Source organism: Vicia villosa, linkage group LG3 (genome assembly GCF_029867415.1).
Source record: "Vicia villosa cultivar HV-30 ecotype Madison, WI linkage group LG3, Vvil1.0, whole genome shotgun sequence".
In the NCBI taxonomy this organism is placed as follows: domain Eukaryota; kingdom Viridiplantae; phylum Streptophyta; class Magnoliopsida; order Fabales; family Fabaceae; genus Vicia; species Vicia villosa.
The window spans coordinates 71,528,175-71,546,599 of NC_081182.1; the positions used below are offsets into that span (position 1 = coordinate 71,528,175).

Below are 18,425 nucleotides of genomic sequence, written 5' to 3' on the forward strand. Positions count from 1 at the left end.
GAAGGATTCCCAATGTTTCTTGGAAAATGGATAACAAAAGGTAGCCCATGTTATTTCAATATTTTAGCGTGACTTTCTCAGATTACCTCCTTTCCTCAGTCATTTTTTGCCCTAGTCAAAGAAGTTATATTGTGGTTCTTCTTGCTCCAATGCTCTGAAGATGTTTGAGCTGAGACGGGGATCCCTCCCGCGGGGGAAAGGTCTCTCACACCTTGGACATGTATAACATGGGCAACGATAGCCTCACCCCCTCTTAATGGGGTTTGATAAATAAAATATTAACAAATAAGAAAAATACATACTAAATATAGCAGAATAGGTTGAATACCAGAGAGTTCCTTCCTCTCCTTGGTGTATTTCACGTCTGCAATATTCTGGAAGTATATTTTCTTGACAGAAAATGAAAGTAAAGTTGCCTTCTTGGTTTTCTCCACGTTAATCATGGAACCATAAGAAATAGAATAAGAGCTAGCCACCTCTACAAAGTGATCACGAGATCAGAATCGTCTCATCCAGTAAGCACATCCGACCGACTGTTCAGGGGGAGTCGGAATTGTATAGAATTCCACATGGGCAGTGTGGGAAATGGGAGTAGCCAATAAGTAATTAGGCTTGGAATTTTTTCAACTCTTAGTGTAAGTACTGCAAACTTTATTGTCAGCTCGACGAAGAGAAACAAGACCATGACCAAACCCTTTCTTAGGAGGGAGGTTTACATAAAAAGGTGAAAGAAGAGGTCCTTAGAGGCTGAACCCATGTTCCCATAGTATTCGTACCAGTATTGAAACACTCTTATGAATGCCCAAGAAATCGCATGAAGTTACAAAGAAGTAATACAGAGATGATCCAATACCTATTTATCAAAAGCAGTTAATGGGAGTAGGATACCCAACTTCTGGAAGATGCAAGCATAAAAAGGAATTAAGTATCCTTCAAACTTTTGGAATATCCTCTTGTCAGTATGAATGGTTGAGATTAACTAGTCAAAAGACAAACCCACTTTGAAGGTGACCTTCCTCACGACAACTTCTCAGGTATAAAGGAAATTGTCTCTAGATACTCTGTATCCACCCAAGAATAATCAATTGCATTTTTCACTTCCATTAACTTCTCTGGTCGAATAATTTTGGTGTATGCATTATAAAATAGATCCTTTTGATCAGCAGTGGGAGAATGTATACAAAAAGAGTTTTCCTCTAAATATTGAACGGAGCAACTAGTTTCGCGCACCTTTATCTCAACTAGAACAATACCCAAGTTGAATTCGGCGCGAGCGTGTCCTGAATTGCAGTTTTGCTCATTGGAGAATCACCTTCACCGCTAAGATAATCCAATCCCAACCCATAATTTCCAGAAACTCGTTTGGGAAGGAGATAAAGGAGTTCGGTCATATATGAGGTCTACGAGTTCAGTGTTCTCCACTTCCGCTGAAGATGAAGATTATTCGCTGGTAAGTTCAAGAGAATTATTTGGGGGCGTATCCCATGAGTTAACCATGGCAATATGTAGGGAAATACGAAGACATGCATGTAAAGGGTGAAAGAGAGAAGGCAAGCCCATGAATAAGCGAGCAATAGAAAATTCAAACACAGAAACAAGAGATATGACAACAAAACCCAGAAAGGAAAAACGAACGCATAATAACAAATGAAGAAAAAAAGACGTTGGGGGTGAAATACCTACCTTTTATAAGGAATTGAATCACCAATTAAAGATCCAAATTAAAAGCGGACGAAGATCTAAAGGTAGAAAATTGACTGTATTATCAAAAGCAAAAAGGATCAAAAGCACTCAAACACCCTATGTGAGTAAATCATGTCATAACATGTACCCCTAGGGCTACACACTCATGGGGATGAGGGAAATGTCTCACCAATGAGAGGACATTTAATGCGCTTTTTACCCGTTACTTATTTAACTAACTCTGAGCGTTTCCACTTTTAATTTAAAGCAAATGACATCCTTCAAAACCGACCACCACTGTTAAGACTTCCAAGACTCAGTAACGTCTGATAAACCTTGGGGGTAACTGTTCTGGGTGGGCTAAAGCCTAATGAGCTAAGGCCCAAACAAATGTCACTCCACCCCAAATGACCCGAGGTATAAAAAATATCACACGAGTTATTCAAAGTATACTTTTTGATTTCCACTTTCTACTAGACTCATATTGAATTCTGAATTGACTTGGGTGTTGGAGTGCTAACCTTATAGGTCCATCCCCGCGCCGCCATCTCAATGATCAACACCATTAATTTTGGATTACTTATCGTTAATATATTCCTAATTTTGATTTTAGAACAAAACATATGATAATAATTATTTTTGTATGATAATAATTTGAAAGAAAACATTTTTGAAAACAATTCTCAAATTAACAACACATTTTTTAAAATTAACCTCCCATTAAATAAAGAATTTTAAGATGCAATTAAAACTTTTAATTTAAATGTTTGACAAATAAGTTGGCTAGAATTCCATTTTTTAAAGAAGGTAAATAAGAATTCACTCTATACATTAAATTGTGTATTAACCTATCTTTTTCAAATAGTTGTTTGTGGGAAATCAAGGTGTCTATGCTCCTGTTCTAGAACTTATCCAACCGGTAATTTCCACGGAAGATAATGATAAGTTACTAGAGAATATTAATAGAGAGGAATTGTTTGATGCACTCAAGCATATGTATCTGGATAAATCTCTCAGGCCCGACGGCTTTAACCCGACATTCTATCAAAATTTCTTGCACCTTTGTGGGGATGACATATTCAAGGGAGCTACTGATTGGATAGATACGGGTTTCTTACCTTCTTCCCTTAATTATATAAACATATGTCTTATCCCCAAGTGTGCTAATCCTCACACCATGAAGGAGCTTAGACCTATTTTATTATGCAATGTTATTTACAAGTTGGTCTCAAAAGTTATAGTGAATAGAATGAAACAGTGCTTGGCCAAATGCGTTTTTAAGGAACAATCGGCTTTTGTGGAGGGTCGCTATATCTTTGATAACGCTATGATTGCTACTAAGATTCTTCATGCCCTTATGAGGAGAACTAGGGGTACCAAAGCTCACTTGGCTCTTAAGATTGATATTAGTAAGGCATACGGTAGGGTGGATTGAGGCTTCTTGAGGGGAATGCTTAGTAGATTAGGGTTTGCGGAAAGGTGGATCCATTGGGTGATGATGTGTGTAACTTCAGTTAGGCAAAATATCTATTTTGGTCCTTTAACTATACCCCTGGGTTCAGATTGGTCCCTTAATTTTTTTTCGTGTCACATTGGTCTCTTAACTTTCAAAATATTTCATTTTAGTCCTTTTTCTCTAATTAGCGACGAATTTAGCGATAATTTTTCAATGTTTTTCCCTTGCTAATTAGACAAAAAGGACGAAAATGAAACATTTTGAAAGTTATTGGACCAAAGGGACACAAAAAAATATTAAGGGACCAATCTGAACCCAAGGGTATAATTAGGGGACCAAAATGAGTATTTTGCCCTTCGGTTAATTACATAGTCCTAGTCAATTTAGAAAGTGTTGGATATATACAACTAGAAAGATGGTTAAGACTGGGTGACCCACTATCCTCGTATCTCTTTATTCTTATTTTAGAAGGCCTCTCTACTCTTATTGAGGGTGCGGTGTCTCGAGGAGATATCCATGGAGTCCAAATTTGTAGGGGGCACCTTGTGTATCCCACATGCTTTTTACTGACGATTTTTGTTTTGTTTTGCAGGGCTAATCTTTCCAAGGTGACACATCTTATAAAGTTACTGCAAAGCTATGCAATTATGTCGGGTTAGGAGATAAATCTAACTAAGTCTGAAGTATTTTTCAGTCATAACATCAGTATACCAGCCCAAGAGGATATTGCAAAAGTTATGGGAGTGCGCCATGTGTTAGGCACATGTACATATCTAGGACTACCATCCATGATCGATAGAAGTAAGAAGGAGGTATTTGTTTTTATAAATGATCATATTAGGAAAAGAATAAACTCTTGGTGAGGGAGGGCATTGTCTAAAGCAGGTAAAAAGGTGATGAGAAAATCAGTGTTACAATATATTCCTTCGTATATCATATCCCAGATGGGGTGGTGAAAGACATCGAGAAAATGCTTTTGGTGTGGGGAGGTAGTAATAATAAAGGGATTAGGTGGATGGCATGGGAGAAACTGACTAGAGCGAAAAAGGAGGGGGGTTTGGGATTTAGAGACTCCAGAGTTTTTAATCTGGCTATGGTAGAAAACAAGGTTGGCAGTAATTGACAAAGTCTCACACTCTGGTTTCCAGAATCTTCAAAGCTAGGTATTTATCTAAATCTTCCTTCCTTGAAGTTAATCTATGTAATAATCTGAGTTATGCTTGGAGGAGCCTTTGGAAGGATAGATATGTTCTAAGGGTTGGTTGCAGGTGGAGTATTGGTGATGGAAGTAAAATTAAGGTCATGCACGAGCCTTGATTGTGGGGCACAAAAGAAGGTTGCTTAGGAGGGCCCTAAATGCAAGGTGTGTATGATCTTTATGTTCAAAATCTTATGCTTCCTAATACTAAATAATGGGATGTTCTTGTTATAACCTCCGTGTTTGATCTTGTAGTGGCTGAAGACATCTTATGTATCTCCATGGTGGGGGAAGTGGTTGAAGATGGTATGATTTGGAAGAATGAGCAAAATGGAGAGTAGTGTGAGGTTTGGATATAGGCTGTGGGGAACTTCCAGTCAAACTAGGAACATAGAAGGGTCGAAAGTGACTGAGATAGTTTGTGGTATATTATGGCACCCTCGATTACACTCATCCAATGATGCTAAATCCCTTATACTTGATATTTGTAAAAAAAAGGACTGGAGGAAAGCTGGTAAATTTGCTGTTATAATAAAGATGCTTTGGAGGAATAGGAATAATATCGTCTAGAATGATGAGCGGATGGAAGTTATGAAGCTAGGATTACAAGCGTATTACAATTGGGATGATTGGTTCTTGGCTCGTGAAACTACAGAGATTGATAATGCCCAGCCCAATCTGACAGCTTGGAAATCGCCATGCGAAAGGTATGTGAAGTATAATATTGACGAGGGTTTCAACAATCATCTTAGAACCACCAATGGGGGATGGTGTGTTAGAAATAATATGGGTGGGTTTGACACAGCTGGAGTAGCTTGGGACTTTGATTTTCTATCCATTATAGAAGCAGAAGCTCTGACTTTAAAAGAAGCTATACTAAGCGCTATCGAGATGAATTTGAATCATGTAAATTTCAAAAGCGATTCCTAAGTGGTGGTTCAAGCCACCCACTCTAGACAGGTAACTCTGAGTTTAGTCTTAATGTTATGTCTATTAAGCATTTGTCTCTCTCTCTCTCTCTCTCTCTCTTTTCCCAACTTTAAGATAAAGTTTATTAAGCGTTAAACGAATATAATTGTCCACTCGTTAACGAAGACGACCAACTCTAGATCTAGGCATAATACCGTTAATTGAATCTCTCCTTGTATTGAAACTCTTTTAATCAATAACATGAGTTAACTTTGTTGCTATAAAAAAAACCTAGCTTTTTCTAATGAAAAAAGAAAAGAAAAATCACTTCTCACTCACCACCACCTTAGTTGTTAGTCCTCTTCCTTCTTTCACGCTGTTCCACCGCCGGCGTCGTGTCACCATCACGCATCTCTCACGCACTAGTTTGTCTTTGTCCTCACCGTCTCGCCTCCATATATAGCTCGCCTCTGTCACGCCGTCGCTTGCCTCCGGCTCGTCTCGCCTCGCCTCTGTATCCTCTCCGGTTCGATTCAAACGTATACACAAGTTTCCTCGCTCTTGCATTCACAACCTCTTCTAAACCCTAGTTCTTACCTCTCGCCACCACAAGGTCTGTTATCCATTACACGCTTATCAATAACCATAGTAAATTCTATATAACCACGATTTCTTATTAGTCATTCCGAGCTATCTCCCAATTTTTTGTGTATCTGATCATGCGAAATTTTCTTTGTTTTTGAATTTTTTTCTTTAAAGATTCATATTTTGTTACTGACTAAACGTGTAACATTATGGTTATTATTGATTTTCAGCTTTGTGACAGTGAGGTTTTGAAGCATAGCATACAAAAGAAGTATCGTCAAATGGCTGACCAAGGATTGGAAGAGAACCAATCTGTGAATCCAGAAAAGCATCCTTCTGGGATTATGCCTACCATTATGTGAGTAACTAGTTTTCTGTATTTTTCACAGCATACAAATTCATGTACTTTTTAGCTCCTCTTTCCCAATAAATAAATCTAAGTCATCAAAGCCTCTGGGAGTGAGTTTTAATGGGCATGTTCATATTGATTACTTGTGCGTGCTTGATAATATCTAAGAATGTATACTATTTGTATTGCCAGAAATGTTGTGTCAACTGTCAATTTGGGTTGTAAGTTGGACCTTAAATCCATTAAGCTTCAAGCTCCTACTGCAGAGTACAATCCCCAGGTAAGTATTGTTTACTAAGTTGTGCGCGACATATTGTCTTGTTTTTGAATCCCAAGTTCGATGTAGGTTGATTATGTTTTTGTTTAGTTTTTGTTCAGTTTTGGAGTTTTGTCATCTTGCTTTTTTCTTCAAAAATTTCATTGTTTCTATGTGATTTGGAAAAGTTTGGTTGACATATAAGATTTTTTATCAGCATTACCATTGATGTCAATCACTTATGCACTACAATTTTGTCATCTGAAATCAATAATAAATAATTACATGCTTGATATTTTGTCATGCTAGTTGATCATTTGTCTGAAGTGCTGAAGTTTGTGATTCGAATCTTTGCAGCGTCATCCTTCTGTGAGTATGAGGATCAAGGCACCAGAATCAAAAGCACAAATCAGTTCTTCTGGAATTATGGTATGTTCCTTTTATTGCTTTTGGCATTTCTACATAGTTTTGACGATATCGTAAGATACAGTTTCACAACCAACTAGTGCTTGGTTGATATATTTTTGGTGTCAGAATCAAGGCACATATCACTATCACTAGAATTGTGCTTGAATGTCCCGTTAAGCCAGCCAGTTGGTAGCTGTGCAGAGACATCAAATGTAGGGGCGCGGGTTTGAACCCGCAACATCCTACTTGTTCACCTTAAAAAAAGGGTGAATTCCAGCCACTAGGCTAATTGATCCAAAAAAAGAATTCTCCTTGAATAACAGGAATTCTATTCTACTGCAATTACAGTCCTACAAATTTAGGAGGGATGAGGAGGCATCCGTGACTGAGGTGGATACTTGTCATTTCCATCATTTGTCCCTGATAATACTTACGCAAAATTGTAAACTAATTTGTTGTTGCATGGTTCTGTTATTGAATCCCATTTTCCAATACTTTGTTTTAGTTAACTATGCTGATGAGATCATTGGGCAGACACTTTCACTACTTATGCCAATTGAATGTTATGTTTGTTAACTCTAACAGATCTGTGCTTTTCCCACACATTTAGCATTATTGGTGTTTGTAATATAGTTGCAGAATTTACAGTAGGATCCATTTTTATTTTCTTATTTTATTTTTGAAGGACGTCTATTACTACTCTGACAATAGCATTACTTTAGCATGTTGCTTGTAGTGGATACATGTTTCTTAAGCTTTTTTAAATTTAACTGCCACGGTTAGGTCTGTACTGGAGCTAAGAGTGAGAGCCAGTCAAAATTGGCGGCAAGTAAGGTATACTAATGTTCTTTTCTTTTCTAAGCTCATTTGTTTTTCATCTTGTATATTAAAGCTTCATACTTTTCTGTCTCCTTCAGTTTGTAGCAATTATTCGGAAGATGGGCTTCCCAGCTAAATTTAAGGTACAACTGCTCTTACATATTGCATTATCTCCAATAAAACTGCTTCACCTTAAATTGTTTAACATTTTCCTCAGTGTTTGGTCATTGATTAATTCCTTTTGTATTGTGCTTTAGGATTTTAAGATTCAAGAAATTGTTGGATCATGTGATGTCAAGTTCCCCATAAGGCTTGAGCGTCTTGCTAATTCCCATGTCTCTTGCACTAGTGTAAGTACAAAATGAAGCCATCATTTTCTGTTTCACCTGGCGAATTTAATCGGAAACTGGTCTTGACAACAAATTTTCGTACTAATTAATACCTGTTTCTGGTCCTCTTGGAGCATGATTATTATATAGACTGTTGTCAATTATATGATGATTTTTTATAAAAAAAATCTTGTTAGGGCATGTTTAGGCCTTTGGTGAGTTTTATTTTAACACAAGCATAACAACAATTCTTATTTTCTTTTCACATGATTTTTATGCGTTTCTTTGAATTAATTATTTTTAAGAATCTTATTAGGGCATGTAGAGGCTTTTGGTGAGTTTTATTTTACCACAAGCCTAACAATACTTATCATTGTCATTATCATTTTGCATGATTTTTGTGTGTTTCTTTTAATTATATACCTCATTCTCAAGTATTCTACAAAGGACTATTATTAGACACGGTGCAGTTCGTGAACAGAACTGAAAGCCACTAAACATCGGTTACTAAATCGAATGTTTCATGCAAAATGCCATATCGACTCATTGCATTTAGCCTTAGTATGCAAAGTTGAGCCAATTATCCTCAATGTGCTTTAATCGCACCCTTCATCTTCACTTGCACAAACCCTACTGCTTCATTAATCTATGAGACAAGCTCTCTTTGCTTTCAAATTAACCCTCTTCACCCTTAGTGAGTATGTGTAAAACTACCCCTTTGCATGCAGAGGCGAGCCTCCATATTGTTTGATGAATAAAGCACTAGAGTTTGTGCCAGTGAAGATGTCTAGATTAGAGTTGGGGGTTTTGAATTTAGTGTTCGTAAATAAGGAGATGGTGTGATCAAGGTTCTTCAAGGATAATTAGGGTTTGATTTTGCATACCGAGGCTAACTATACCGAGTTGATTTGGGATTTGTGTGAAATGTTCAGTTTAGTAATGGTGGATGTTTAGTGGCTCCCAGCTCGGTTTTCAAACTGCTCTAAGTTAAAAGTTTAACAAACTTAGATTAAAAATACCAGTTTGGAACTCTGATCTGACATTAAGAATTTGGTTTTTCTTATATGGTTTTGATTCAGTTATTTCCCAACAGTTCTAACTATGGAAACATATATTTGAATAGTATAGATGCAAAACCTACTATTCACAAACACGAAAACGCGAGGACACCGGTAATAACTTGAGAAAAGGGAACCAATTGATTGTAACCACACGTATCGGTGTTGTTGGACATGCCTTCAATCTGAAGAATGGGTGCTAAGTAGTGCAAAACCAATCCTTATTTTGATGAGAGTCAAACAACCATTATTCCTTTTTTTTTATCAAGTTAAAAGGTGCCTTGACCTAGAGATTTTTACTGCAAAACACATTTTTTTCACAGCTGAATACTCCCACACTCTAGTTTTGTTGGGTTGGGTGTGTATCCACCTTCCAACCATGCAGTACCATGTCAATTTTTATATTTAATTATTTTAAAAATAATTAATTAATTCGACCTACAGGGCACTGCCGCACCGGTACCTAACAAAATTTCATAGTATCAAAGAATTTCCTGAGTCATATACTTATGTTACAAAGCTTTTAAAATTTACTGAACTAGAATGGGAGGAACTAGTTGAAGAGTATTTTCAGTTATGATGCTTTTGTATGGTAAAGTTAAAAAGTACTAGATGTAAAGAGCCATTTTCCATTGTGTCTGCGCAAGTGCAGTTGGTTTCTAAATTTATTCCATACTAGAACTTTAAGGGATGATAAACACATATTGAACTTGCTTGTTTGTTCCTGTTGTAGTATAACCCAGAGTTATTTCCATGGCTAATCTACCAAATGAAGCAACCAAATATAGTCTTATATATATTTGATTCTGGAAAAGTTTATCTGAAAGGAACCAAGGTAATGCATGATCTTGAGATATTCCTATGTTATTTTATCTTTGGTTATTTTTCTGACTTATTTGACTAATGTTTTCATTTCCTTTCTATAGTTGAGAAGTGAGATTTACACAGCCTTTGAGAATATATATCCCGTGCTTACTGGGTTCAGAAAAAACGAACAATGGTATGGATGTAGCTCTATTTCAGTTACCTTTTCAATTGGTAGTGAATATTCGTGAACAAATCACAAATCACTGTACTTTTGTTTTGCTTTCTTCCATCAGCTGTCAGTTTGTAACTGCACATAAGACTTGGCCATCAATTTTTTAATGGAAAGATGGTGCTGATGTTAAAAACATGTATCTGCAAAAGTAAACTAAAATGCATGTTTCTTGTGAACATTTTTCTTGGTATTGTATAATGTATATTGTGTAGATAATTTGATCAATTGGTTATGTGTTTGTCATGAAATATATATCTTGAGTTCTAATGACTTTGGATATTTGCCACCAACCACAGATCATCGTCAAGTTCAAGAGCGAGGTTTTCTGGCTGCAAAGGTTGTCTGTCGCACGGGCTTGATCAATCTGTACACTAAAAATTAGATGTGTGAAGAACCATATTGTTGACTGTTATTTGTATAATCCCCTGCAAATAGGAAAGCGATTTTCTAGTTTTATAAAGGTTTTAGATTGGAAGGGAAATATGACTTATTGGTTTTACTTTTTCTCTTGTAAAAATTTAAGTTTATTCCTTTGGGTAATGTTAGGCTTGAAACAGCAGATGATGATTTAGCAATTATCAATGTTCAGTTGCCAAATAGGAATATGAAAACCTATAGTTTGTTGTTACCTGGTCGATATGGGTTCTTTTTACCAATGTCATCTCTTTTTATACTATCCATCCATTTCTTATTAATTCAGAATTTAATTGAGAAAGACAATATTGACAAGCTATTTTTGTCAAAAATAAGAGGTAAGGACTTATTATCATGTTTCATAATTGAAAATGAAGCTATTCCTGTAAAAAACATGAGGTAAGGACTTATAATCGTGTTTCACATTTGAAATTGTTACATTGTGATAGGATCAATTTAATATCTAAATAGGGAAATTAACATAAACAGAATAATATAAGAAAAGACTGACTTTTATTTGAATTTCTCTAGAGTTCAAATGGGATCTAGGGTTACAAACAAAAGTAGTATGCTGTAGAAAATTGGCAGAAAGATAGAAAAAGTAAAAGAGGCTCTTAGAGAGGCCTTGGCTCTCCCAAGTGGGATATCCACTACTAATTTCTGCGTACCCTAACCACCAGCAGCTCCAATCATTTATTCTGATTCCTAGGACCCTTCCTCCACTCACAGGCTACCAGCTGTGAGCCAGCTGTAATAACCCATGTGCAGCAAAACTAACAATTATCATGTTCTCTCTCCTTCCTTTTTTGTCTTTTCCTTACATAAAAATTGCCATATCTACCAATTCTCCCCCCTTCAAAACTCTCCTTGACCTCAAGGAGAATGTTTGGAAATTCTGCTCCTATCTTGTTTCTTAATTCCCACGAATTTTCGACGTTGGGCAGGTTCTTCCATTTTACCAAAACCTCTATCTCTCCCTGCTCACTTCTCCTAGAAACTATCATCTTCTCAGGAGGAGGTTCTAAGTGCCACTCCTCATTCATACAAGCTGGCAGGGGCTGTGATTCCCGAGAAGATGAGACAGTTTTCTTCAAAAAAGAAGCATGGAGAACTGGGTGTGCCCTAGTGTCTTCAGGTAGCTTCAGTTTATAAGCTACTGCCCCTATCCTTTGCAACATTCCATAAGGGCCATAGTACCTAGGGCTAAGTTTTTGATTCACTCTCTTAGCCAACTTCTTCATCTTATAAGGTTGTATCTTCAAGGACACCTTTTCTCCTACTTCATACTCAACCTCCCTTCTATGCTTATTGGCCTGGCGTCTCATCACATCTAGAGCTCTAAGCAACTGATCTTGTAACTCCCTCAGCATAACATTTCTTGCAGCTGTCAATTTGTTAAATTCATCCACAGCATAAAAAGGTGTGTCTCCTCTTATTAACACAGGTGGTGCCCTACCATATAAGGCCTCAAAAGGTGCAGTCGTCAAAAAGGCATGGTAATTGGTATGATACCAATATTCAGCCCAAGCTAGCCATTTAGGCCATTCTTTAGGCTTCAGACCAGTTACACATCTCAAATAGGTTTCTAAACACCTATCCACCACTTCAGTCTGCCCATTAGATTGGGGGTGATAGGCACTGCTGTACTTCAACTTACTGCCTGCTAGTTTGAACAGATCAGCCCAGAAATTGCTTAGGAATACCTTGTCCCTGTCAGAAACAATGTAATAGGGAAAACCATGTAATCTGACCACTTCTTGAATGAATAATTCAGCAATTCTCTTGGCTGTGTAGGGATGACTGACTGGGAGAAAATGAACATATTTTCTGAGCCTATCCACTACTACCATCACAGTAGCTACCCCTTGAACCTTAGGTAACCCTTCAATATAATCTGTGTAGAATCTCCATCCTCCACCCTTCTTTTTGACCAACAAAACCGGGCTAGAAAAGGGACTGGTGATGTGTCGGATGATCTCAGCTTGGAGCATGACTCCCACTATCTTCTCAATTTTATTTTGTTGATAGAAGGGATACCTATATGGTATGAAATTTGGTATTGCAGCCTCAGCTTGGAGCCTAATGCCAGGGTCATATTCTCTCATAAGAGGCAATTCTATAACCAAATATAACACCTCTTCAAAGGAATTTAACACTTCCTCCCCTATTTTTTCTTCAGGTGGGTCCACAACTGTGTGATTCTCCAAGGGTTGTAAATAAAAACCCATGTCTTCATCATTTAGTGCCTTGATCATGCTACCTTGCATTTGAAACTTCAGTCCTTCACAAATCCCTTGATTTGTGACTTTTTCTCCATTTTCCACTTCAATGGCATAAGTGGGGGTGTCCACTACCTTAAACCTCCACTGTTCCACTAACCTTGAGTTAATAAAGTTGTTGGTTGCCCTTGAATCAATCAAGGTCACCAACTTCTTATCCTCCACTGTCACCCATACCTTGAAAGATTTATTTGAAGTGAATCCCTCCCTACTTTGCATGGATAGCTGCATAGTTTTCAACTTTTCAACCACTTTCTCAATCTTTTCTTGTTGAAATTCCACCTCCCTTTCCTTTTCATCTTCATCATTGCTATTGGCACACAATTTTAAACTCATATGCTTGAATTTACAAATGTGCTCTCTATTCCCTTTGTCCCCACATTTAAAACAAAATCCCTTCTTACTGCCTTCCTCCCGTTCTGCAGGGTTCTGTCCCCTACCCTTAGATTTCTCATTTCCTCCATTATTGGTCCTTTCTTCCTCCTTCCTATATCCCCCAAAATCTCCAGGATCCTTGATCCTTAGAGTTCCCCCTTTGTCTCTCCATGAACTGTTTTTCTTATTGAACACCTCATCTTTTTCCTCCTTCACTCCCTTCAAAAAAATAGAATCTGACATAACTCTCTCCTCCCTTCTCAATGGAGCCACCATCATCTCAAACTCTTCCATGTACTCCACCACTGTACCCTTCTTCCCCAAACTCAACAAAGGTCCCATCGGATTATGTAAGGGTCTCGGTTGAAACCTTTTCATAACAGCTACCTTAAATTCTTCCCACGTCCTTAGTGGTGTCTGCTCCTCCCACCAGTGATACCAATTTAAGGCCTTGTCTTTCATCGCCAACACCACCGTATCCAATTTGTCACGAACTCTTACCCCATTCAGCTGAAAATACCTCTCAACGCGTACGAGCCAACCATACGCATCTTCTCCCTTAAAAATTGGGATCTCTAACCTTCGTCTGTTTCCAAAAAAATCGGATCCACTTCCACCACCATGACGACAATGTCGTGGTTGCGATTCTCGCGAAATCGTATTGCCATTGCTTCCTTCATCCTCTCCGTCGTCCTCGTAACTCCGCCCACGTGGTCTACCATGTCGCCTTTGATTCCGAGCAGGTTGCTCTTGAATCAACTGCCTAATCTGCTCCACTGTGACCTGCGGTCGTGTTTGTTGCTCTACAATCAGTTGACGAATTTGTTCCATAGTTCCTTCAAAATTGTTCATCCTCTCTTCAATCGTGTCAACTCTGTTTTCCATGATGCTTCTAGGAATGACCATTCACTGTGTAATGAAACCAAGGCTCTAGATACCAAATTGATAGGATCAATTTAATATCTAAATAGGGAAATTAACAGAAACAGAATAATATAAGAAAAGACTGACTTTTATTTGAATTTCTCTAGAGTTCAAATGGGATCTAGGGTTACAAACAAAAGTAGTATGCTGTAGAAAATTGGCAGAAAGATAGAAAAAGTAAAAGAGGCTCTTAGAGAGGCCTTGGCTCTCCCAAGTGGGATATCCACTACTAATTTCTGCGTACCCTAACCACCAGCAGCTCCAATCATTTATTCTGATTCCTAGGACCCTTCCTCCACTCACAGGCTGCCAGCTGTGAGCCAGCTGTAATAACCCATGTGCAGCAAAACTAACAATTATCATGTTCTCTCTCCTTCCTTTTTTGTCTTTTCCTTACATAAAAATTGCCATATCTACCACATTGCACATAAACCTTATTTTTAAGAATCTAACAACAGATCTCACTCAGAGTTCGAAGTAGTTGAAAAATGCAACTTCAAACTTGCTCTAATACAATCCTAATTTTTATTTATTGTTATATAAAATCCCAAAATTTGACTTAAAAGTAGCGTGTGTTTGGTAAAGCGGTGGTATACCGCTAGCGCACGTCTAAAGCCAATTGCACCGCAATATTGAGAAGCTACTAGTTGTAACTTTTGTGAAACGTGCAATTTCCATCAAAAGCCAAACATAGGCTAGGTCATGCATGGAGATTGAGCTCAAACATGAGAAATGAAATTCGGACCAATAAACTGATGTTGAGGGTAGGTTAAGGAAAGTCCTCTTTATTTAAGATCAAGTTCAATGGCACATCAACCCAATTCCAACCACAATTATTTCTTACATAGTGCAGCAATAATTTAAGGATGCAATTGTAGTTTCTATTTGCAGAATGCCAACTATTTCGCTCTACATGCAGTCTTCTTGGCCTCTCCCTAACATGTTACAATCTGTGGCCAACTATAAAACAACAATTATGCTTTGGTTCATGGCGCAGAGTGATATTGGTATTCAACTCTATATTGGAATGCTGCTGAATATATACTCAACTAGAGTTGGATGTAACTTAAAGAGTCTCAGGCAAGTGAAAGAAAAGAGTAGCATGAGAGGATATTATCAACCCTCCACTTTAGGACGCCAACCTTCAATGACATCCTCCGGCTGTGCACGCGTGTTGATGAATGATTCCCTCGAGAAAATATCCTGTATGTTCAACATTGTTAGCTATAGCAAATTTGGTATTTTACCAGCTGGGACTGTTGTGCAGCGTCCCTTCAGTAATCAGTAATTGCACAAAAGGGCTTCTGCCATACGTTTGAGTATTGAGGAAAAAGTACAAAATTGCAAAACCGGACTTGGGCCAAAGTTTCTATACTTATATAAGAAAAAGGTTTTCAAAGGCCAAAGCACATTATCGAAAACATTTGAAGTAAGAGCTCAGAAGAAACTTCAAATTTCGTTCTCCTTGTTGATAAAGCATTTTCACCAATTAGCCTATGATCATTAAGCACAGACAATGCAGAACATCTTTTGAACATCATTTCCACAAATTTAATCAACAATTCACATTTATGTAACTGCATCATAAATATAGGCTTAACGAAGTATTCTGCATTCAATTCTAAATTTGAAAATAGTCTAAAAGAACAAGAAAATGATAGATATTGTTGATGGGGGTATTTTATCGTGAGCGTACCTTCAAGTAAGATTTCAAAAAGTTAAGTGAATCAGGTACTGCCCATTTCTTATAATGCCCTAAAGCAATCTCCAAATGGTATAACTTTGGTCCAAGTGACAGGTCAGCCGCAGATATGTCTTTCCCATTGATAAAAGGACCCTATGATGTGAGAAGAAGTATTATGCATAGATTTTAAGTTTTATAGGGATAAAATCTCAGACAAAATGCAGAAAGACAACGGAAAAAAAAAGTCATACATTTTCCTTTAGGTAATCGTTGAAGGAGCTTAGTTCATTTAGTAATGCTTGTTCTGTTCCATCATTGGGATCTTTGCTCTTGAGAAATCCAATAAATGTAGAAAAGATCTTTGATCCACTATAGACAAAAACACCCGCACACATTAGACGATCATAGTAAATTTAACATAGCTATGTAAATATTAAAAAATTTCCATTCATTTTTCAAAAAACTCAGTCATGTAAGATAGGTAAATTTTTAGATTCAAAGTATCACCAAAAGTTGAGGAAATTTATAAGCAAGAAACATACACTGTCGCCTTTTCTGGTGGAGTCACCAATGGTGGGCTAGGATACTTCTCTTCCAATGTTTGTGTGATTACATCTGAATCAGGAACCCACTTCCCATCAATATTTATTACAGGAACTTTACCTTCAGGGCTGATTTCAAGGAACCTGAATCACCAAAACAAATTCTTACGACGATGATAGAAAAAATTGTGGACTTGTGGTCAGTAAGCAATCGAGTTTTATGAAAAAAGTGACTCTCAAAGATAGAGGAAAAAAACTTAGCACGCAGAAATGGAATAGAAGATAACCATTCTGGTTTGTTCCTTAAATCCACCAATTTCTTCTCGTAAGGTAAATGTTTTTCCTCCAGGGTCAGCAATACCCTTTGGGTAAAAGGGCCTGAATAAAAAATTCAACAAAAGGTCACTAATCGATTATAGATACTTCAAGTTTAAGACTCAAATGCAAACATAAATCTTCTTTGTTTTCTCAAATAGAGAATATATGCATAATTAACTCTGTATGATTCCAAGACAAATGCTGTTCTATAGCCATTAGCTACATCCTAGAATTAAAACAAAATATATGAAATTTGAATATCAATAACTCAACTTCCATGTAAATATCAGCTCAAAACTTTACAGACATGAGAAACTACACAATTTTTCTTCAATCTTAGTATCGTCGATAGCAAATCGCAGACAATAATAGTTGTTTGTTCGAATTCCACTACACTGGAGTGCTATAGCTTCCATTTGACAGTAGTTTACTTAATAACATATTGACAATAGTGTAACAGCTATAAGCTACCAGTCATCAGCAATAAACTATCAGCTAGCTTATCAACTAGTATTTTTTACCAATCAGAGTCTTGTGTATTATGGACGAAACAATAGTTGATTGTTCAAATTCCACAATGCTGTAGCCGCTATTTGAGAAAACTGTCTTAAACACTTGCACACAAACATATGACCTAATAATCTAAAATTGAGCTTGTATCACCATAATATTAAAATTTCTAATTAAAACAAAAATTGACAAACTCAGTGAAAATTGAGAATGCATGTGGACAAAAATTAAGTCTAGATACATCATACATCATGATTTCTGTTTCTCCTCTTTGCTCCTAAACATTATGATAACCATATTAATCTGCTCCTTCTATCTAATAACTATACAATCAATGTCTCAAATGTAAATTTCATTTCAATCTCTATCAAACAAAACAAAAAAGAAGCGTAACGCTGAAAATAAATTAAAAAGTGAATAGGTAAGTTTCTTTACAGTCTCCAAGTTTGTTGGGTGAGGTGATAGAAGCTTTGACAGCAATTTCCAAGGGCTCGGAAGGAGGAACGGAAGACATTGAAACTCTGAGGGGTTTGAAGCTGAAATGGTTGTTGAAGCGGCTTGTTGAAACGACGTAGTTTGGACGATAACGAAGGTTGTTGACGGTGGCGGAAAGAGCGCACGCTGAAACTTGAATTCTTACGGTGGACATTGGAAACGGTTACGTTTGGTTGTAGCTTCGAATAGAAGATGAAGCTGATGATGAGGTTGTGTTTTGTTTGAGCGAAAGTTTATGTGTCATCGTACCACGTTTCCACAACGTGGCTATTAAAAACAGTATTTTATTTTTAAAATAAAGTAAATATAATAAAAGGAAAGCTTTTTTTTTTCCTAAAACTTTTTGTTCATTTGACCATAAATTTAGAGTTTGTCTCACCCCATCCCATAGATTTCTCACGCACCACTGATTTGATAAAAAATTTCTTCTGTTTTTGTTAGAGTTGGTACTGAACTAAACTAACTCGAAAATAGTTCGAAACTCGATTTAAAAATTAAATCGTTGAACTAGGTTCATGAACAAAATGAGCTGAGTATGAGCTAAAAGTTAAGTTCGTTAACTAAATTAGCTGAACTTAAATTATACATAATTCGACTCGTTAGGTTCATGAGTCAACTCGATTATATATGAAATAAATTATATTGTCTTTAAGAGTAGGTTTGAAGATTTGCTTTAAATCTTATTATCACATTTTATTTTAATTTAACGATTATACTTGATAATTTATATTCTCAAGTGAGAAAAATATTTCTACAAATAATTATACAAATAAAATTAACATCGTATAAATTCCA

The 18,425-nt window shown here is 36.9% G+C and overlaps 2 protein-coding genes across 3 annotated transcripts; one reads left to right on the forward strand and one right to left on the reverse strand.

Annotated features, from left to right (window-relative positions):
- The first annotated feature begins 5,534 nt into the window (after nucleotides 1-5,534).
- On the forward strand, nucleotides 5,535-10,726 carry LOC131661842 (TATA-box-binding protein-like). Of its 2 annotated transcripts, none has more exons than XM_058931480.1 (10): nucleotides 5,535-5,859; nucleotides 6,062-6,189; nucleotides 6,373-6,460; nucleotides 6,794-6,865; nucleotides 7,628-7,678; nucleotides 7,762-7,806; nucleotides 7,921-8,013; nucleotides 9,784-9,885; nucleotides 9,977-10,050; nucleotides 10,383-10,726. In XM_058931480.1, the coding sequence occupies exons 2-10, from the start codon at nucleotides 6,113-6,115 to the stop codon at nucleotides 10,462-10,464; spliced, it is 684 nt and encodes a 227-aa protein (XP_058787463.1). In that variant the 5' UTR covers nucleotides 5,535-5,859; nucleotides 6,062-6,112; the 3' UTR covers nucleotides 10,465-10,726. The 2 variants fall into 2 exon arrangements, with proteins under 2 accessions (XP_058787463.1, XP_058787464.1); XM_058931481.1 differs by having other exon boundaries at nucleotides 5,537-5,859; nucleotides 10,386-10,726.
- Nucleotides 10,727-14,850: 4,124 nt separating this feature from the next.
- Nucleotides 14,851-17,880, reverse strand: LOC131661841 (glutathione S-transferase DHAR3, chloroplastic-like). Its single transcript, XM_058931479.1, has 6 exons — nucleotides 17,571-17,880; nucleotides 16,595-16,685; nucleotides 16,308-16,451; nucleotides 16,017-16,134; nucleotides 15,778-15,918; nucleotides 14,851-15,284 (listed from the first exon to the last, which is right to left on the reverse strand). Exons 1-6 carry the CDS (start codon nucleotides 17,782-17,784, stop codon nucleotides 15,198-15,200), a joined length of 795 nt encoding a protein of 264 aa, XP_058787462.1. The 5' UTR covers nucleotides 17,785-17,880; the 3' UTR covers nucleotides 14,851-15,197.
- Between the last annotated feature and the right edge of the window lie 545 nt (nucleotides 17,881-18,425).

Coding starts and splice junctions, on each gene's coding strand:
- LOC131661842 (XM_058931480.1), top strand. CDS start 6,113: ATGGCTGACCAAGGATTGGAAGAGAACCAATCTGTGAATCCAGAAAAG. Junction 6,190..6,372: donor GGGATTATGCCTACCATTAT/GTGAGTAACTAG, acceptor TTGTATTGCCAG/AAATGTTGTGTCAACTGTCA. Junction 10,051..10,382: donor TTCAGAAAAAACGAACAATG/GTATGGATGTAG, acceptor TGCCACCAACCA/CAGATCATCGTCAAGTTCAA.
- LOC131661841 (XM_058931479.1), bottom strand. CDS start 17,784: ATGTCCACCGTAAGAATTCAAGTTTCAGCGTGCGCTCTTTCCGCCACC. Junction 16,135..16,307: donor CCACCAGAAAAGGCGACAGT/GTATGTTTCTTG, acceptor TTTTGTCTATAG/TGGATCAAAGATCTTTTCTA. Junction 15,285..15,777: donor TTTTGAAATCTTACTTGAAG/GTACGCTCACGA, acceptor TTGAACATACAG/GATATTTTCTCGAGGGAATC.